Source organism: Symphalangus syndactylus, chromosome 19 (assembly GCF_028878055.3).
Source record: "Symphalangus syndactylus isolate Jambi chromosome 19, NHGRI_mSymSyn1-v2.1_pri, whole genome shotgun sequence".
NCBI classification, from domain to species: domain Eukaryota; kingdom Metazoa; phylum Chordata; class Mammalia; order Primates; family Hylobatidae; genus Symphalangus; species Symphalangus syndactylus.
This window is the reverse complement of record NC_072434.2, coordinates 92,035,525-92,057,426: the sequence shown is the minus strand read 5'-3', so window position 1 is coordinate 92,057,426 and position 21,902 is coordinate 92,035,525. Positions and strand designations below refer to the sequence as shown.

The window sequence follows — 21,902 nt, the reverse complement described above, 5'->3', positions numbered from 1 at the left end:
AAATATATGTTTATATTTGTTTACTTGGTAAAATCAACAGTCTCTTTAAAGGTGCCAAATTTCTTGCCTGAAAATTACTGTATCTATATAGTCATTTATCAGTAAAGGAGTGAAGGACATGCCATCTCCCAAACACCAAACTGGAATATTGATTACTTCGAGTTAAATACATAGGAACAATGGTTGTTTCAGAAAGGGCCAGCTGACCTGTCTCCTCCTGCATGCATGAAGCCATAAAGATTCCTCGGTGATAAAATAGCTCCATATACCAGGTTGATAAAGTAGCTCTTACACCAGAGCCTGGGATCTGGGGCCGCAATGGATCTGAGTAAATATAGTTACGTGAGTAACTTTTCTACAAGTTTTACGTCCCTCTGTATATCTCCTAGTGACTCACCTAGAAATTTATGTTTCTTTATAATATGCTTTGCCAGTTGGAATATAGTGAAGATTAATTTTAGAGTAAAAATAAAAAATCTTTATAAAATTGGGTTGACAATATAGGACGAAAACTGTAGAGTTAGCCTTGTCCCTTGGTACTATTGATATATGATCCAAGTTGCATTCTAAGAAGTAACCCAAAACAAAGGGGGGAAAAATCCTATATACACACAAGTTGTGGATTTTTTCCCCAAGATTCTTCGTAATGCATAACAAGAAAAACTATTACAAAACTATTACATTGTTGCCATGGAATACAATATGAAAGCGAGGGTGATCTCAGAGACCATGTTAATTGACAGGAAAATGTCATGTTTTACAAATTTTATAAAATGTATATGAGAGACAATAAAATGGAATAGTTATTAAATTATTAGGGGAGATCCAGATACTTTGTTTACAAAATGCTATTAATTTTGAGGAAATCCTTAAAATTATGGAAATAATTTTGGCAATAAAAAAATAAAACGTCCTCCCTGGCAACAAAGGTTTTCTTAATTCTGGCAGATTATTACAATGCTGTAGTACATGACCAAAACATAAGCATTCAGTAACTGACTGAAGTATAGCTCCGCATAGGAGCTGGCCGGGAAGTGAAAAACCTGGTGGAATTACCCCAAAAGCTTCAGAGAACACCATCCCATGTTGTATGCACTCAGTCTCAGAGTCTTAGCACTAACCTGCATCAGGAGCAGCCGCCATGTAGAAGATTCCTAGTATTCCATGGCTCTGGCCCCCTGGATCACCACGGAGATCTCAACAGTGCTTTTGCTGCTGGTATAAAATGCAAGGCACCTGAATAAAGCCCTTAGCTTCAGGCTCTGAAAATGCCAACTGGATCACATTTAGGAGAAAAAAGATTACCAAATACTTTCCATATTTCATGCAGATTATTTTCAAATCTGGAGATATTTAATCCTGGCAGAAAATGGCCTGTTTTGCTAATATACTGCTAACATCAGGATATGACTAATTTGAAAGTGAGGTCTGCACTAAACTATTGTTAAATGAGATAGCATTTGTAAAGTAAATATCTCCTTCTTGGGAAAGCATCCAATCCTGCTAGTCTACACTTTGTTAATAACCAATGTGTCAAGAAAGAGCTGGTAATTACATAGGGGAGAGTGTGTTATAAAAATGCCTTGTCCCATGAAGACTTCATGACTAACACACCAAAAGCAATGGCAACAAAAGCCAAAATTGACAAATGGGATCTAATTAAACTAAAGAGCTTTTGCACAGCAAAAGAAACTACCATCAGAGTGAACAGCCAACCTACAGAATGGGAGAAAAGTTTTGCAATCTACCCATCTGACAAAGGGCTAATATCCAGAATCTATGAAGAACTTAAACAAATTTACAAGAAAAAAACAAACAATCCCATCAAAAAATGGGCAAAGGATATGAACAGACACTTCTCAAAAGAAGACATTTATGCAGCAAACAGACACATGAAAAAATGTTCATCATCACTGGTCATCAGAAGAATGCAAATCAAAACCACAATGAGATACCATCTCATGCCAGTTAGAATGGCGATCATTAAAAAGTCAGGAAGCAACAGATGCTGGAGAGGATGTGGAGAAATAGGAACACTTTTACACTGTTGGTGGAAGTGTAAATTAGTTCAACCATTGTGGAAGACAGTGTGGCGATTCCTCAGGGATCTAGAACTAGAAATACCATTTGACCCAGCCATCCCATTACTGTGCATATACCCAAAGGATTATAAATCACGCCACTATAAAGACACATGCACATGTATGTTTATTGCAGCACCATTCACAACAGCAAAGACTTGGAATGAACCCAAATGTCCATCAATGATAGACTGGATTAAGAAAATGTTGCACATAGACACCATGGAATACTATGCAGCCATAAAAAAGGATGAGTTCATGTCCTTTGCAGGGACATGGATGGAGCTGGAACCATCATTCTCAGCAAACTATCACAAGGACAGAAAACCAAACACCACATGTCCTCAGTCATAGGTGGGAATTGAACAATGAGAACACTTGGATACAGGGTGGGGAACATCACTCACCCGGGCCTGCCGGAGGGTGGGGGGCTGGGGGAAGGATAGCACTAGGAGAAATATCTAATGTAAATGATGAGTTGATGGGTGCAGCAAACCAACATGGCACATGTATACCTACGTAACAAACCTGCACTTGTGCACATGTACCCTAGAACTTAAAGTATACTAAATAAATAAATAAATAAATAAATAAATAAATAAATAAAAATGTCTTGTCCCAAAACGTATTCTTCCAAAAGCAGGATGGTTCCGTTGAACTCTTCTAATCTTAAAACTTCCTAGTATTATGATTTAGGGTAAGTTACATAAACTCTCTGACATTCAGTTTAATTATCTATAAAAGTGGAGTCATATTCTCCTTTTATATTCTAAAGTTTATTATTATTTATGATTATGATTATTCATGGTTTACTTTATGCGATGAATAAAAAGCACCACATATATGCTTTTTACATACAAATGTTTGTTCCTCTCTCTCCTTTCTACTTTCTGTAACAGAAAGTCTTGATTTCTGATATGATACACAGTAATGAGAAGAGATTTAAAAGGAAGAAGAAGGAAAACGAGCGGAGGAGGACGAAGAGAAGGAGAAGGAGAATGAGAAAGAAAAGAAAGAAGAAAGAAGAAAAGAAGAAGAAGAGGAAGAAGGAGGAGGAGGAGGAGGAGGAGGAAAAGGAAAGGAGGAGGAGGAGGAATTCTTTCCTGACAACCAAGGTTTTCTTAAGTCTGGCAGATTATTACAACTCTGTACCATATAAACAAATATAAGCATTCAGTAATTGAAATATAGTTCTGCATATGAACTATATGAAAGTTGATCATAAGAACTTGGTTATTCTTGCCATACCCAACTAACATGGAGTTAACAAACCAGGAGTAAAAAGCACTCAGGGTACAAAATATTCCCAAATAATGTAAATCTCTGCAACCCTGACTGCTCAAACTGCTATTGTAACCAGAAGCCAGATCTATCTACAGCTTCTGAGATAACTTGCTGCCATTTTATGGATAATTTTGCCCACCATAGTTGTTCACCAGTCGGAGCTTGCTAGCTCCCCAAACTCTTACTAGTGCCAATAAACTTTTTTCAAAGAGTAATATGTAACATTTCTTCTTTTTTAGAAAATTTCTGACCTCTTGGTCCTTTGGGCATACCGATGACCACCACTCTGCCCCAAATTGTAATTCTTCCTTCCCAAAAAAAATATTAAATTTAGAGACTTGTCTCTACATTTTCATTTTGTCTTACAACTGGTTAGGAAGTAAAAGACATTGTGAAATTATTTTTTAAGAATAATACTAGGATTCTCAAAAATAATATATAAAGAGCTATTTGAGATTCATATTCATATAGGTAGGTAATTATAGGAGGTCAATGAAGTTAAGAGTGGGAGGAAAAAGCAAAAATAGAAATCAAAAGCTGGTATTTCTGGACAAATTGATTAAATAAAAAAATCAAATTTTTAATAATGGACTATTGATATTAAAAACATTAATAGTATCAATAACAATAATTTGACATATTAATTTTGTATTAATAAATGACTGAGGTTGGGCGCAGTGGCTCATGCCTGTAATCCCAGCACTTTGGGAGGCCAAGGCAGAAGGATTACTTGAGATCAGGAGTTCGAAACCAGCCTGAGCAACATGGTGAAACCCAGTCTCTACTAAAAATACAAAAATTAGCCGGGTGTGGTGGCAGGTGCCTGTAATCTCAACTACTTGGGAGGCTAAGGCAGGAGAATCACTTGAACCCAGGAGGCAGAGGTTGCGGTGAGCCAAGCTCAAGCCACTGCACTCCAGCCTGGGCGAGAGAGTAAGACTCTATCTCAAAAAAACAAAAACAAAAAAAAAAAAAAGAAAGAAAGAAACGACTGGATGATGTGTATTGTGTCTTAGAATATTTTCTGAAAATAGAGGCAGAGGGAAAAGCAGTTGTGTAATCCCCCTTAAAGGAACTTGGCGGAAGTGCCTGGGTGGCCCCAGGTGTGCACCTCGTGTGTGTGTGTGTGTGCGTGTGTGTGTGTGGTGTGTGTGGTGTGTTTGCATGCGCAAAAGGTGTTACGGTGCAGAAGGAAAAGAGTCACATCAACAGATACTCCTGTCTTTTTTTCACCCTACTCCCTTTTCTACCGCCACCTGTCATGATTTTCCCTTCAGATGCTGTAAGCTTTGACTCTTCTCTTCCTCAAAATAAGAAAACAGCAATTTCTTTCCTGTTAATACATTATTCAATATTACTAAATTTGAAACACTGGATTTTCTTAAAGAAACATCATTAATCAAGCATGAAAACCACGAAAGAAAAACAGGAACAGAAATTAAGTTTGCCGATCAGCAGAGATTTCTGTCAGCTTTTATTTTTGTTTACTCTCACATGACCAGTGTCTGTAACAGTGTCACACACAAATTAAAGCATTAAAACACCTGAGTGAAAGAAGAAATAAATGAATTATGCATTTTTCTCTCTGTTAACTTTGGTTGTTATATAGATTATCTTGAGGTTAAATGTTTAAGTAAATTTTATTTTTATGGTTCACATTTCAGAGTATTCAAGAGGGCAAGTCAAAGTATTAAAATGCCAGGGGAACACAGATTTGAGAAGGCTGAATTCTATTGCTTTACAAGTTAAACAAGATTGATAAACACTGTTTTTGTGACTTCTATACAGAAAACATGTATTTATATCTTTCCAGATAGTTTTCAGAAACAGTTTTTTATGTTGTTAATCCTCAATCAATAGAGATCTGAAGTCATATTTTCTGCAGCATATCCATTATCCCAACAGTCTCCTCACTGCCCCCGTGACTTCCTTATTTCACAGGCTGTAGATAAATGGGTTCAGTAGAGGTGTGACAATGGTGTAAAATACTGCCACCGCCTTGTCCTGTGAAGGGGAATGCAAGGAGTGTGGCCTTGTGTAGGTAAAGAGAACAGTTGCATAGAACAGGCTTGCCACAATCAGGTGGGACGAACAAGTGGAAACAGCTTTTGCCTGTCCTTTTCCCAAGCTCATCTGGAATACCACAATAAGCACACAAGCATAGGAAGCCAGAATGGCCAGGAATGGTAGCAGCAGAATAGTAAGTCCACTCAGGAGGACTGTATACTCATAATGGGAGGTGTCCTGACACACCAATGATAGTAGGGCTGGAACTTCACAGAAAAAGTGGTTTATGAGCCGAGGCCTACAGAATGGAAGTTGAAACACATACAATGTATGTATGAAAGCACTGATAGAACTACTGGCCCACGCACATGCAACCATGAGGCAGCAGATATTCTTGCTCATAAGTATCGGATAATGTAAAGGATGACAGATAGCTACATAGCGATCGTAAGACATAAAACCAAGGAGAAGGGCTTCAGTTCCACCAAGGGCCAAGAACACGTACGTTTGAGTCTCACAGCCCAAAAATGTAATGGTCTTACTCTGTGAGAGGAAGTTGACTGCCATCTTGGGCACTGTGGTGGAGACATACATGAGGTCAATGATGGACAGCTGACTGAGCAGAAAGTACATTGGAGTGTGGAGTCTGGTGTCCAATCGAATGAGGTGGATCAGCATGCTATTTCCTGTCAGAGCCACTGTAAAGAGGGTGGCAATGACGACAAAGAGAAGAGAGTTTATCCGGCCATATTGGAAAAGACCAACAAGTAGAAAATCTGTCCCAAAACTTTGATTTCCTGTTTTCATGGCTGAAACCAAAATATCAAAGGAGATGACATCTGAAATGTTCATGTAATAATGTTGACTGCCCTTAAGAGAAAGCAAAATGACAATATTAAATACAGTAGAATTTTCTGGATGCTCTTTAGATGAATACATCTCTCTCCTATTCAATACATGGAGTGCATCCACAGAAAAATTTCCATTTTATAAATGATGATATGAAAATAAAGATGTTTACGAACCACAGAAGAACATATAAAGTAAAAATAAAATAGAGTATTTAGATGATCTGTGTGAACAAGTTATGTTTCTCCTTTATAACTATTATAAGATCACTCTCTGACTCAATTTTCTTATATATGTGACATGACAGAATTAGTCATATATATAATTTCAAGGACTCTTTACTTCATTTCTCTTTTGATTACATTGGTTATAAAAAGGAATATATAAATATAAATACTATTTAAACATAGTGACATTTATATAGAAGTGCTCTTACAGACCTTATTATTTAATTAGTATTTCTTTCTTTCTGTGAATGTAGACACAATTTTATAAACTTGGGGGAAAAGGTAAACCAAGCATTAGGAAGAGCTTGAGAATGAATCATTGAAATACAAAAATACATATTAGTCTTAATACCAAAATATACATGTTATTATTCTCAAGTACCATGTAAAGAATGGGCAATTCACCACCAGGACTTAATTTTTATTTCTCCTTCTTCCTGACAAACAGCCTAGCTTATATACACTACCATACCAAATAATGTCTTATTAACTACACGTCCCATGTTCTAAAAATATTTAGTGAAATTATCTGAAACAGTATTAAATGCTCTCAGGATTTATGGGGCCTCAACTATGAGCACAATACAGTGATAATCTCTGGAACTCATATTATATTTAGACTGAAAAGCTTGATTGACAATGTTTGAAAAATTAAAAACAATACAAATAGTTGCTGAAAGTATTATGTATAAGTTCATTTTAAAAGTTATAATTATATAAAACTAGCAATATTCAATCATCTTTCTTTTTGTACTGGTCTAAAATATTGTCATATAACTAATTACAATTACTCAATGATATTTAAACAATATTTTAATATTATTATACTAAAAGACTTACATTTTAAAATATGTATACAATAGAAAATATGGAATGTCATTGAATTGATAGAATAAATATCATCAGATGGTAATTCTTAGTAAATCAATTCATAAAAATTCAACCTAAACTTTAAGATTATATATTTCAGAGATGACATAATTATTTTAATAAAACCTAGAAAGAAGATATCTACCTTAAAACAAGAGTGAAAACTGTTTACCAAAAGCTAACAGGAAGGAAATATAGCAATAAGATTGTATAGAGGTAAAAATATAAAATACTGGGTATAATTGAGTATGATAGAGAAAGAATATGATAGCTATAACAAAATTTATGTAATAGAATAAATTACTATACAAAATATAGTAATATATCTCTTATATATTATCAATCATTTGTACACGGTAGGGAAATTGCTTAAGAAAATGAGCAAAAGTTTTGGAATTATTGGAATGATCATTTCATCATATGATGATCATTTTTCAAACTTATTAGTGTTTACTTCTCGAAAAATTGCATGCAGAAAAATATAGATTTTAACAAGAACACACAGAAAATTCTTAGGGCAATAAAGTGAATTATTTACTATTTTAAATACATAGACTCCAATCAAATGGGGGGAAAAAAGGAGCTGACTGAATCACCTGGAAAAAGAAATAAAGAGGTGATTCATAAAAAAAAAAAAAAAAATAGAAGGTTTAAAATAGGGTAATTACCTATCTAATTCTAAATCAATGTCATGCAAATAAAGCAACCTTATTAAGGTACTTTTTAAAAGGTCAAGAATGTAGTCCACTGTACACTAATATATTTTTGATAACACATGGTAGATTTTTTTAAATTATTTTTTACTATAAACTTTTATCCTTTCCAAACATTTTAGACTAACAGTTTTATTATTGGCAATTTGACTTGAGTAATACATGAAATGCATCCTTGGTACAAACATGATAAAGATGATATCTTTTCTAAGAACCATTTAGAATTATGAACACATGGTAAAAATTTTTTTAAAATGATTAATCTGATGACATGTCACATATTCAAAATTAGCTATGAAAACTGGACAGAGATTTTACACACAAACATAAACACACACAGAGACAAATAAAGTCTATTGATCATAATTCAGTCACAAACAGCAATTGGTCTGCGTGTTTCCATCCATTTTGCCAGTGCTGTAGACTGAACTTTTGCCTCATTATGATGCCACTATCGTAGATTGTCAAGGGTGGACAGTTATTCTTTGCACATAGCTGGCTGAGTAGAAGACAAGTTATTTCTCCTTTATAGCACTTGTCAATTTCCATTACCAAAGACTATTCTTTGTATATGATTTTCTCTAATGATCAGAGCTTTTGTAGACTTTGCTGGTATTTTAAATTTCCCATCACTTTCTTCTCTTTCCATGCCACTAATAAACTGCAGGAATCAACTAATTGTTCTGTACCTTCCAGAAAAACTTACACTATAACACAAAGTGGTAGCCAGTATAAATGTACTAGAGACATCATGATCAGAAAGTAGGGTTTTCTGTTGGACACATTTTTATTTGTAATCCCACTTTGCCAGTTACAGGCTCATTATTTTAGTCTGCTTACATTCTGAGACTTTGCTGTGCTTACTCAAAAATTGGGATTACAATCCCCACCTTGAAAGAAAAACATATTTACATATGAGGCTTCTTCAGGAAAACGTGTAGGCCAGAGTTAATACTGATAAACATTTATATGATTTCTATCTGCCTTCATGATGCATTCTAAATTTCTGGGCAGTTTGTTCACACTACTTTTCTCCCTCCGTCCTTTTCTTTCTCTTTCCTTCTCTCTTTTCTCCTCCTCTCCTCCATTTCTCTCTCTTCATTTCTTCTTTCTTCCTTCTCTTCCTCTTTGCATTCCATTGTGTCTTCAAAAATGCTAGATTTAATTTCAAAGTTTCTATTTTCTAGTAATTTTCTTTTTGGTAAGCAAATAAATCTGTATTAAAATGGAGATGATCCCTAAGCTTCCTGCCTGACATAGTGTGAAAAGAAATTAAGATAATAACAAAAGTTTAAAATGTCACTTATTCATTTATCTATTGAATATCTGTGCTATATATTTTACTTAGCACGTTAATAAATTTTAAATATTGATGCTAGTATTTTGGTGTTAATATTAAAAAGTATAATAGAGACGCTACAAAATGAAGGTGAGGATGTCAAAAAGATTGGGTTTCAAAAGTAGGACACAGGCCGGGTGCGGTGGCTCACCCCTGTAATCCCAAGCATTTTGGGAGGCCAAGGCAGGTGGATCACCTGAGGTTAGAAGTTTGAGACCAGCCTGGCCAACACGGTGAAACTCTGTCTCTATTAAAAATACAAAAAAAATTAGCCAGATGTGGTGGCAGGCGCCTGTAATCTCAGCTACTCAGGAGGCTGAGGCAGCTTGAACCCAGGAGGTGTAGGTTGCAGTGAGCCAAGATCACGCCATTGCATTCCACCCTGGGCAACAGGAACAAGACTTTGTCTCAAAAAACAAAAAGAGTAGAACATAGATCATCAATCAATCAAAATGTAAAACATGTTAATAGAAGGAACTTAGATTGCTTTCACAAAGAAGTTTAAAATAGAATAATGTAAATTTGATTAGACAATAACTTGGCATTGAGGTAACTTTTGATAACTGCATGTTTTATAAATTCTAGATAACAATTAGTCACATTCATGATTTGTCTTTTATAGCCACCTTATCCATCTTAAGGTGATAAGATTCCATTACCTTATCACTATTTGGAGGAAATTTCTCATGTTTAATGAAAATGTAAGAAGCTGAAAAATTAGGTAAAAATTAGAAATGCTTTAATTTTATCTTCGATTGATATTAATGCAATTAAAATTCAATTAAAATGATTATTTCCATAGCCCTTCGTAGATAGAGCCAGGTTAGAAAGATGACTTGTCCATGTAACAGAATCATCATTATCTGCAAGATCTTACAAATAGCAAAGATTCTCTAACACCTTGGCCAGTGGTATGTCTCTGAAATTTAAGCATTGAGATGTTCTATAGAAATTTAAGTATTGAGATGTTCCAAACATGTGCATTTGAAATTATGAGTTCAGAATCATCCATTTTTTATACCTACTTACCCTCCTGGTGATTAATTCTTTCTACAAAAAAGACTAGGAAACTTATCAAACACAGTTTTGGCTCCCTTCACTGGGAGCCAAACATAAGTGGAGTGTTTAAAATAACAAAATATGTCCTTAAATAAGAAATATCTTCTATGTTTAAGCACTTGCATATGACACTAGAAAATAAATACAGAACAAAGTAATTTAAATTCAACAATGTTTAAACATGGGAATTTTGTTTTCCCTTGGTAATTGCATCATTTGGGATCCTCTCAAGTAGGATGTTCATCATAGAGAAAGGATTCCAGTGGGGGAAATGCCTAATTGGAGACTACTGTGGAATGTTTCTAATTCCCTTACCATGCTTACTTTCCCCAGAGAAAGAATTACAGGGGTTTAACATGACTTGGGTAAAGCATGATATAATGGAATATGTTTACAGAGATCCACACAGTTATTTGCAAAATCTTTAGATATCAAATGAATTATTTTGTGAGAAAGGCTAAGCAGCCTTCAAGTTTGTCTAAAATACAAAGGTAGAATGCAATTAGGTTGATTAAAACTGTAAATAAAAGTTATCAAAAATTCCTTAGCGGGATCATTACATAGATAATGATAAACATCAGTAAAGCCAGGTGCAGTGGAGTGGGCCTGTAATCCCAGCTACTCAGGAGGCTGAGGAAGGAGGACCACTTGGGTACAGGAGTTTGACCCCATCCTGGGCAACATAAAAATCAGTAGAGGGAGGGCTGAGCAAGATGATGAAACAGAAAGCTCCACCAACCATTCCCCCTGCAAGGACACCAAGTTAACAACTCTACTCACAAAAACAACACCTTTCTAAGAATGAAAAGTCAGGTGAGCCCTCACAGCACCTGGTTTCATATCACTGAAAGAGGCACTAAAGGGGTTAAAGACAGTCCTGAATCATGGACACCAGCCCTCCCCACCCACCATCAACGTGGCATGAGGGGGAGCTCATCTCTGGGTAGCTGGGGGTGGGAGAACACAGCAATTGTAGGCAATGAACTCACTCCTGTCCTGTTAGAGCAAAAAGGAAAACTGGACCAAACTCAACTGACACCCACCTTCAGATGGAACATTTAAAGCAGCCCTAGCCAGAGGGGAACCAATCCCAGCGGTCTAAACTTGAGTGTCTGCAAACCTCCCCACCACGGGCTACAGCACTCTCTGTCTCCAAGTAAACGTGAAAGGCCATCTAGGTCATAAGGACAGCAACTCATAGGTGAGTCCTGGTACTGAACTAGGCCCAGAGACAGTGGACTGAGGGGCACATGATGTACTGAGACACCAGCTGGGGCGGCCAAGGGAGTGCTGGCATCACCCCTCCCCTAACCCCAGGCTGTGCAGCTCAAGGCTCCAAAAGAAACCCCTTCCTTCCACTTGAGGAGAGGAGAGGGAAGAGTTGGGAGGATTTTGTCTTGTGTCTAGAATACCAGCCAAGCCACAGCAGGATAGGGGACAGGTCAGATTTATGAGGCCCCCATTCCAGGCCCTAGCTCCCAGATGACATTTCTAGACACACCCTGGGCCAGAAAGGAACCTGTTGCCTTCAAAGGAAGGACCCAGTTCTGGGAACATTCATCACCTGTTAACTAAAGAGCCCTTGGGCCCTGAATAACAAGCAGCAATACCCAGATACTACATTGAGGGTGTGAGGGTTAACACTGAGTATCACCTTGATTGGATTGAAGGATGCAAAGTATTATTCCTGGGTGTGTCTGTGAGGGTGTTGCCAAAGGAGATTAACATTTGAGTCAGTGGACTGGGAGAGACAGACCCATCCTCAATCTGAGTGGGCGTCATCTAAGCAGCTGCCAGCATGGCTAGGATTAAAGCAGTCTGAGGAACGTGGAAGGACTAGACTGGCCTGAGTCTTCCGGCCTCCATCTTTCTCCCGTGCTGGATGCTTCCTGCCCTCGAATATTGGACTCCAAGTTTCTCAGCTTTTGGACTCTTGGACCTACACCAGTGGTTTGCCAGGCATTCTGTAGCCACACAAGGGGATGACAGGCGCAAGCCACCGCATGAGGAGAGCAGAACTTGGCTTCCCAGCCCCCTTTCTCCAGCCCCTACCACCAGGTCCCAGGACCAGAACCACCCAATGAGCAGTACAATGTGAAGGAAGGCAGGAGCCTGCAGGTGAGCCGACTTGATGCCCAGCTGCCAGAAGGCAGATTTGACCCAAGCTATTTGTATGTTGGAAAGTTATAAAGTGTGTCTTATTGTTTGTAAAAAAAAATAATAATAATAAAATGAACTAATTCTCAATAGAAATATTTATTATCTTCTTTGAAAAAAATTTTAGGATGAATTTCTAGAAGAGTTTGTAAAATAAAATACTATATGCATAAATGAAAAAATAATTTTTATAATCTTATCTAATATTATAGTGTTGCTTATAACATATGAGTAATAAAGTTTTAACACAAATTATATATGTATATATGTATATACATAAAACTTTATTAAACAAAGGTGTTGACAAACGAGGCAAAGAATAATGGAGATTTCATGTGGAATTTGTGGATTTTTCATAAATGATAGCAATATAATTTTACAAAGTTTTATAAAAATAGACATATGGATTTGTGTTTCTTATACAATGCATGCGGGATTGTATTTTTAAAGACATTCTTATAAAGTCTTACAATTTTAGTGTTAGGGAGTAGGACGCCTTGGATAATTTTACTTCCTGTAACTGTTGCATGATTATAATTGGTACCACAGAAGGAACAATACATTTTTGGAGGTATGTGTTTACAACACAAACACATGTTATTATTTATTATTAACAAGGTTTCTGAAATATTCACTTTTTATATGTGGCAAGATAGAAGCATTGATTTCTTTCTAGAAAACCTATCATGAGTATCCTTCAGGTGTTTAATGTAGAAATAGACAGAACACACATCCAGCAGAGAACACACAATAATTCCCAGTATTTACCAGCTTGTGAGACCAAATGGGAACTAATCATGATTGGGATTCTCACTAGGAAGGCTCCATGCCACAAAATCTGAAACATACAGAAACTTTAAGATGCCAGAGAGAATAAGAGACATTCCTGCATCCCTGCCACACATTGTATTCATTAATGAAATGAAGAGACAGCATTTGTACACAGCTATGAGTCATACTCCATCACTAGGTTCTATAGGTACCAATACTTGTCCATTTGTTTCACAAATTCTTTTATGACAAGGTCTCTCTCTTTCATGACAAGGTCTCTCTCTCTCTCTCTCTCTTTTTCTCTCTCTCCATTCGGCATCTGCCCAAATAACACCACAGGAATTTGTTGGTTTAATTGAGGAATCAAACCAAAACCTATCTATTTTTTTCATCTTCCATGTCTATTTCTCCAAGTATCATGCATATAACAAACTTCTTACATATTCCATATCTCCTTTACAATGACAATGCAAATAAATAAATGAGGGGTATGGTAATGCTGGTTCGGCAGAAAGTCTAGTCTCCATTCGCCATTCTTTATATATCTAAACTCTCTTTTGACATGCCTCAGAGAGCAAACCTTTCAATATCTATGATACAACCCAAATACTCCTCTACCTGACTTATAAGTCTCCAAAATTAACAGCAACAAAATAAAATTGACAAGTGGGACCTAATTAAATGAAAGAACTTCTGTGCAGCAAAAGAAACTACCAACAGAGGAAACAGCCAACCTACAGAATAGGAAATAATATTTGCAAACTAAGCATCTGACAAAGATCTAATGCCCAGAATATATAGGGAAATTAAATAAATCAACAAGCAAAAAACAACCCCATTAAAAAATGCACAAAGTACATGAACAGACACATCTCTGAAGAAGACATACAAGTGGCCAACAAGCATACGAAAAAATACTCAGCATCACTAATCATCACAGAAATGCAAATCAAAACCACAGTGAGACACCACTTCATACAAGTCACAATAGCTATTACTAAAAATTCAAAAAAACACAGATGTTGATGAAGGGAATTCTTGTATGCTGTTGGTGGGAATGGAAATTAGTCCAGCAGCTATGGAAAGCAGTCTGGAGATCTCTCAAAAAATTTAAAAAGGATACCATTTGACCCAGCAATTCCAATGCTCAGTACACACACACACACACACACACACACACACACACACGCACGTATGCACACACATACACAAAATCATTCTACCAAAAAGGCACATGCATTCATATGTTCATTGCTGCACTATTCACAATGGCAAAGACATATATTCAACCTAGGTGCTCATCAACAGTGAATTGGATAAGGAATACCTATAGTTTTTCTGTTAAATTCAACCCAAAACTTTGATAACAATTATTGCTACTGTCTTAAAGTTTCCAATTATGGAAGGCAAAGTAACACTTTCACCCATTAAAGCTTGCTATGATACCTTTATATTTTGTTAAACACTTTATGATATTTATTAAATATACAAAATCTAGTTAACTTGATAAAATTAACTTAAACATTTACCTCATTAAAATGTGTTTTTCTAGTTTTTCCTATTAATAAAACCATTTAAAAGTATTCCTAATAGAAACATTTATTTTTCTCTTTGCAATAACTTTTAGGATAAATTGCTAGAAGGGTTTATAAAATATAAGCCTGTATGTATACATGAAATAAGACATAATTTTCAGGATATTCTTAAATATTGCATTCATGCTTCCAACAAAGAATGAGAAACTTGATTTGACTACAATCAATGTATGTAAGTATGTGTATGTATATATGTGTATGTGCATGTATTTTTCACTTGAGAAAACTAAAGTGTCAAAACAAACCATTCAATAAATAATGATAATTTCAAGTGGAGTTGTAGATTTTTGAAAAGAAACTGATTGTGAGACTTGAAATATAATTTTAGGAAGTTTCATAAAAACACAGATATTATATTAGTACATGTTTTTAATATAATGGGTTGATTGTATTTCAAATGTAATTCTTATATATCCTTACAATTTAGTGGGAAGGAGGTGGAAGCCTTAGGTTATCTTTGTCTTTCTAGAGTATGTTGGGTGATTGAAATTGGTACCCACAAAAGGAACAATACATTTTTAGACATGCATTGAAAAAACAAACTATGTAATAACTTTATTATTATTGGGGTTTTGAAAATATCCACATCTTTCTACACTTGGAAAGACAGAAGGTTCGCTTTTCTTTCCAAAGAAACTAACAACACTCTATAGACACTGAATGTGGAAATAGAGGGAATACACAAGTGGAAGGAATTTTCCTATTCTTTTTTTTATGTAGAACGTGACTCTAGAGCATATTTTTCACTGCCACCAGAACGTTGTCAGTGCCAACGCTGTGGATGATAGGATTGAGTGTCAGCGCAAGGAAGGCATAGAATATTTCTAGAAACTTAACCTGGCCTGAAATGTGGTATGATTTAAGTCTCACATACATATGTGAAAATGAATGAGTCCCAGTATGTTACAACTGCAATCATGAGGATGGATCAAGTGGAAAATGACCTTTTCCATGGCTCTGATAATTTCACCTGGAGGACAGCTCACAGAATTTGGACAGAGGAGGCAGAAACCATAGAGAAAGGAATGAGCAAAAATATGATGCTGCTTATATTAACTCCTCATTCACCCTGTAATGTGTCTACATAAGAGAATCTGATGTAGATATAAGAATATTTTTTTCCTAAAATAAGTTTCAATTTGTTTACTTACTAAGCCAGGTAGCAGTTTATTAAGCAGAATCGATTTACTTAGGCACTATAGAGACTAGTGGCTAATAGCCTCTTAAACTCTCTAAGCGAATAAAAAAGTTTTACCTTATTTTGTCTAATTAATGTCTTGCATCCTTTACTTACAGCATAAGAACTCCTCAATAGAAGAAGTTGCATTTCTTCTCAAATGAATTGCCACAGAAGTTTAAAGGACATATCCAGCTACCAGCGACCTACAACGGAACGTTCAAAAGACTATGTGTATCTCCACCACGATACCCAGGTATCTGAACACGCACCACTACAAATGCATGTCTTTAGATTGTGATACGCTTTACCTTTAAGTGCACTAATTATTTCTATGTGCAGTACTTTAGGGTTGTGGTTGATGCTTAAAATATCTTACTTTCCACTTCCAATTTCATCCAAGTATGCTTTACAATCCCATTCTGATTGAACCATGCTCTTTACACTGTTTATTAAGAAATACATATGTGTGTTGGGGGGAGGGGGGGCATGTTTATTTATATGAAGTCTTCTTCTACCCTCAACGTAGGCTTTTCTATGTTTCTATATCCCCAATAGGAAAAAAATGGTTTTTTAGCCCTATCACAGAGTAGTTTTGTATTTTAATCTGGAAATTCATAAATCTATGAATTCTGACTTCTAAACTTCTATATCATCCTCAGATCTGTTCAGCAGAATGACTTTCTCTTGCTTACAGTATCTTGGTATTCGGATTTTACTGTCTGATTTCATGCTGCTCTTGGGTCCACATTAGGTATTATTATGAGTTGTAAAAGCAGACTTTAAAACATATACAGCACATGATGCATCTAATATTAACATTAGCACTTCCAGTCAATTTTGAACTTCTCTTAGCAATACATTTTTATATATCATTATATTAGTAATCTTACTCATTCTCTACTGAAATAAAACTCCTTAGCACATCAGGGATAGGAGACTGTTACAGGACTGGAATCAAGTAAAAAACCTCAACTGCCAGGAAAAAATGTTATTAATATATAATAATTGCTTATTTTATGTCTAAATTATAACATTAAATAGTTGTATTATTAGAAAATAATTTCATAGTTTATTTAAGGTCCTTAATATATATTGCCACAATGTTCTTTTTAAAATATTTATACCATATTTCATGTATGCCTACAATATGTTATGATGTCCAATTCACCAAAATATGGTTAACATTTATTACTATTGTTTTAAATTTTCCAACTGTGAAAGGCTAATCATTTTTCATTAAAGTTTCATATATATCTTCATATTTTGTTAAATATTTATTTCTATAGTATAAAACATTTAGTTAACATGCTGTAATAAAATTAACCTGAACATCTATTTCATTAAAATGTGTTTTTCTAGTTTTTGCTATGAATAACATTATTTAGGGGAGAGGCGCTCAGGGGAGTGGGTCCCAGCGGCAGCTGAGCCTGGGAGAGGAGGCCCCTGAGCCAGCCCCATCCCTGAGCTGCTGGTGGGAGAGGAGGAGGCCTGACAGTCGGGAGTAAGAAGGGAGACTGCGGTAACCACCCCGTCCCCAAGGGGGCCCCTCGCCTGATACCTCGGTCCGGAAAGCGTGCCCAGCGGCCCTTCCTCAAGAGACAGCCGTGTGTAGAGCAGAGCCCTTCCTTCCGAGAGGGCCTTCCCGCTCTCATCGTGGTCGGCGGTCATGGGAGAGGGGCCCTCCTGGACCCGCGGGCACGCCCACCACCGCCAAACACGCCGCACCGGGTCTAGCAGCAGCGTGTCCTCCCGCAGCCCCAGAGAGTGAGCCCAGGGCGCAGGTGCGGAAGATGATAAAGAGGCTCCACCTGGTGGCCACAGCGGGTCTAGCAGCAGCGCGTCCTCTCGCAGCCCCAGAGAGTGAGCCCAGGGCGCAGGTGCGGAAGATGATAAAGAGGCTCCACCTGGTGGCCACAGCGGGTCTAACAGCAGCGCGTCCTCCCGCAGCCCCAGAGAGTGAGCCCAGGGCGCAGGTGCGGAACATTGTAAAGAGGCTCCACCTGGTGGCCGCAGCGGGTCCTGAAGCAGCACGTCCTGCAGCGTCGCGTCCTCCAGGAGCCCCGCGATTGAGAGGCGCAGGTGCGGAAGGTGATAAACAGGCGCCACCTGGTGGCCGGGTCGGTGATTGGCCCCAAGAGCAATAAAGACAGTGGAAACCTGGGCCAAGGCGCCTGTGGCAAGGGGATGAGTGCTTGGACCCTGCCAGAAGGACGTCTCGGGTTGCCTGAGGGTCATTTGCAATGTGGGCAAGCACCGGGAGGCGGCACCGCCAAAAATCAACGCTCTCAAAAAAAATACACGAGAAGGACTAAGAGAACCAGCTCCTGTGCTTCTTGGGGTGTGTGACTGGTTTACCCTCCAGGGTCCATGCGCATCACCTTTGAGCTCCTTGAGTTCCCGAAGGAGAATAACTTCCAGCCATTCCCCTCCCACATGTCTGGCACATGGCCCACCAGCTCTGCCACAGCCTTAGATTTCTGCATGAGAACCGGCTGACCCACACACCTGAAAACCGAGAACATCCTGCGTGTGGATTCTGAGTTAAACACCGATTACAGCGAGCACAGGAGCGACGAGAAGTCAGTGAGGAGCACCAGCGTCCGAGTGGCTGACTTCCGCAATGCCACCTCTGACCGTGAGCATCACACGGGCATGGTGACCACCGTCACTGTCGCCTGCCTGAACCGATCCTTGAGCTGGGCTGGACACGCCCCTGCCATGTCCGGGGCATGGGCTACCTTCTCTTTAAGTACTACCAGGTTTCACACTCTTCCAGACCTATGAAAACCAAGAGCACCTGGTGATGATGAAGACCCTACGGCCCATCCCATTACGCGTGATCTCCTGTACCAAGAAGCAGAAATATTTCTACAAAGGAGGCCTAGGTTGGGGTGAGAACAGCTCCGACGGCCCATATGCGAAGAACTGCAAACGTCTGAAGAGTGACATGCTCCAAGACTCTCTCGAGCATGTGCAGCTGTTTGACCTGATGGGGAGGGTGGTAAAATTGGACGCTGCCCAGCACATCACTCTGGCTGACACTCTTCTGCATCCCTTCTTTGCTGGCCTGGCCCCTCAGTCGTGGTCCTTCCACACAAGCCACAACCCAAGCAGATGACAGGCGCAGGACACCGCATGAGGAGAGCGGAACTAGGCTGCCCAATCCCCATTCTCCAGTCCCTACCACCAGGTCCCAGGATCAGAACCACCCAATGAGCAGTGCAATGTGAAGGAAGGCAGGAGCCTGCGGGGGAGCAGACTTGGTGCCCAGCTGCCAGAAGGCAGAATTGACTCAAGCTGTTCATATGTTCTAAACTTATAAAGTGTGTCTTAAAATAATTAAATAAATTCTCAAGAGAAATATTTATTATCTTCTTTGAAATAACTTTTAGGATAAATTGCTAGAAGACTTTGTAAAATATAATCCTATATGTATAAATGAAATAAGACAATTTTTATGACACTTATCTCATATTGTATAGTTCCTTCTAACATAGGATGAATGATTCAATTTTAACACAACTTATATCTGTATATATGTGTGTACATATGTATGTGTGTGTGCATATATGTGTATATCTATAAAATTTTACTAAACAAATGTGTTGACAAAGCAGGCAAAGAATAATGGAGATTTCATATGGAATTTGAATTTTTGATAAATGATTGTTAGCAATATAATTTTTTAAATTTTCATAAAAATAAACATTATATGCATTTGTCTTTTCTTATATAATGGATGCATTATTGTATTTTTAAGGATATTCTTATAAGTCTTACATTTTTGGTGTTAGGGAATAGGACCCCTTGGGTAACTTATACTTCTTGTAACGGTTGCACAGTTATAATTTGTACCACAGAAGGAACAATACATTTTTAGAGGTATGTGTTTACAACACAAACACATATTATTGTTTATTATTAACAATGTTTCTGAAATATTCACTTCTTACATGTGGCAAGATAGAAGCATTGATTTCTTTCTAGAAAACCTATCATGAGTATCCTTCAGGTATTTAACGTAGCCATAGAGAGACCACACATCCAGGAATTTTCATATTCATTTTTTATGCAGAAAGTTACTTTTGAGCGTATTTTTCATCGCCGCCAGAACATCTTTATTCCTAAAGCTGTAGATTAAGGGGTTGAGTGTGGGTGTGAGGATCGTATAGAATATTGCCAGCAACTTATCCTGGCCTGGAGTGTGGTATGATTTAGGTCTCATATACGTAAAAATAAATGGCCCGTAGTACATCGTGACCACAATCATGTGGAAGGAACACGTGGAAAATGACTTTTTCCTTGCCTCTGATGATTTCATCTGGAGGACAGTAAGAATAATTTGGCCATAAGAAGCAGAGATCAAGGAGGAAGGGATCACCAGGAAAATCACAGCACTTACATAAACCCCTCGTTCATAGCGTGTTGTGTCTGCACAGGACAACTTCAACATGGCAGGGACTTCACAGAAAAAGTGATCGATTGCCCTAGAGCCACAGAAGGGAAACTGCAGTGCATAAGCTGTGTGGACTGCGGAGTTGAAAACCCCAATGAGCCAGGAGCCTCCAGCCATGAGAGCGCTGGCATACTCCTTCATAAGAATCGGATAACGCAGCGGGTGACAGATAGCCACATAGCGATCATAGGACATTGCAGCCAGGAGAAGGCACTCACCACCCAGGAGGGTGAGGGACAGAAACACCTGGAACCCACAACCTGCAAATGAAATAGTTCTGCTGCCCGACAGGCAGTTAGTGACCATTTTGGGAACGATGTTGGAAACATGCAAGATATCCATAAAGGAGAGATGGCTGAGCAGAAAATACATCGGAGTGTGGAGTCGGGAGTCACTGCGAATGAGGAGGATCATGAGCGTATTTCCTGGTGCACTCACAATGAAACCGACAAATACAAATGAGAAGAAAACCAGACTTGTTGGGGAAGAAGAGAACAGTCCCAAAAGTATGAAATCGCTGCGCAAAGTGTGATTCTGATGGCCCATCATGAAATCTCTGTTTTTTAACCTAAAAAGAAATAATGAATTAATAATAAAGAAAAAATATTAGTTCAAATCTTAATCTAACAATAATATACCTGCATAATGAAATGAGAGTTAGTGATGCATGTTTTGTAACCAACATCAAAAGACTCTTAGCCACTTTTTGGAGTAGGCGTGTTTTACAAGCTGGGCACTTTTTGTTCAAATAATTGATGATATTCAGTATGTTGAGTGGGCCCTTGGCTCCGTCTTGAGTCTCATAATCTTAATTAATTCCATATAATTTACTCAAGTCTACTCTTGTCTCAAATGTCACCTTCTCAAGGAGGCCTACCCTTGCACACCCTTTAAAAAATTGTAGGGCTCCCACTTGAACCCTAATTTCCTGGTCCTCCTTGCTCTGCTCCATTTTTCACATGTTTGCATATCAATTTTCACCTTCCAGTATATTAAATAATAAACACATTGGTTATATTCACTGTTTATTTTTATTCTATGCCAGAATTTTTACTTCACAGTGAGAGATCCTTGTTCTGTTCACTGGTGTAACCAACTGCCTGGAACAGAGCCTAGTGCATAGCAGTTGCTCAAGAATGTTGAATATTTGAATGAAATGAATGAACCATGAAACTTAATTTTCTTTCTATTGCATTTATTATTTAGATTAAACTTATAGAAAATAAAATGTATAATTCTAAGACTTTCAAAAATCATAAGTAATGAAATATTGTCAGAAAACTCAATGTTTGTAATTTGAAACACTATATTTTA

At 37.7% G+C, this 21,902-nt stretch overlaps 2 protein-coding genes and 1 pseudogene across 4 annotated transcripts in view; 1 reads left to right on the top strand and 2 right to left on the bottom strand.

Annotated features, from left to right (window-relative positions):
- The window catches only part of LOC129458131 (olfactory receptor 2G6), a 241,162-nt gene extending 223,439 nt beyond the window's left edge, over nt 1-17,723 (bottom strand). Inside the window, 2 exon segments of the mRNA XM_063614025.1 lie at nt 16,247-16,335; nt 17,691-17,723. The gene's annotated coding sequence lies outside the window, so the exon portion shown is untranslated.
- LOC129458614 (olfactory receptor 2AK2) lies at nt 4,804-17,996 on the bottom strand. 3 transcript variants are annotated; one of them, XM_063614023.1, is made up of 3 exons: nt 17,691-17,996; nt 16,247-16,335; nt 4,804-6,242 (listed from the first exon to the last, which is right to left on the bottom strand). In XM_063614023.1, the coding sequence occupies exons 2-3, from the start codon at nt 16,277-16,279 to the stop codon at nt 5,301-5,303; spliced, it is 975 nt and encodes a 324-aa protein (XP_063470093.1). In that variant the 5' UTR covers nt 16,280-16,335; nt 17,691-17,996; the 3' UTR covers nt 4,804-5,300. The 3 variants fall into 3 exon arrangements, with proteins under 3 accessions (XP_063470093.1, XP_063470092.1, XP_055090587.1); XM_063614022.1 differs by having other exon boundaries at nt 16,208-16,335; nt 17,691-17,915; XM_055234612.2 differs by lacking the exon at nt 17,691-17,996 and having other exon boundaries at nt 4,804-6,181; nt 16,247-16,334.
- A 503-nt stretch (nt 17,997-18,499) lies between these two features.
- On the top strand, nt 18,500-19,377 carry LOC129458807 (dual specificity protein kinase CLK3-like; annotated as a pseudogene).
- Nucleotides 19,378-21,902: the final 2,525 nt, after the last annotated feature.

Bases quoted from the DNA above. Each gene is read 5' to 3' on its own strand.
- LOC129458614 (XM_063614022.1), bottom strand. From the start codon at position 16,279: ATGCAACTTCTTCTATTGAGGAGTTCTTATGCTGTAAGTAAAGGATGC. The intron at 6,243-16,207 runs GTAAAACTTTTT...CTTTCTCTTAAG, and splicing joins CATTAATTAGACAAAATAAG to GGCAGTCAACATTATTACAT.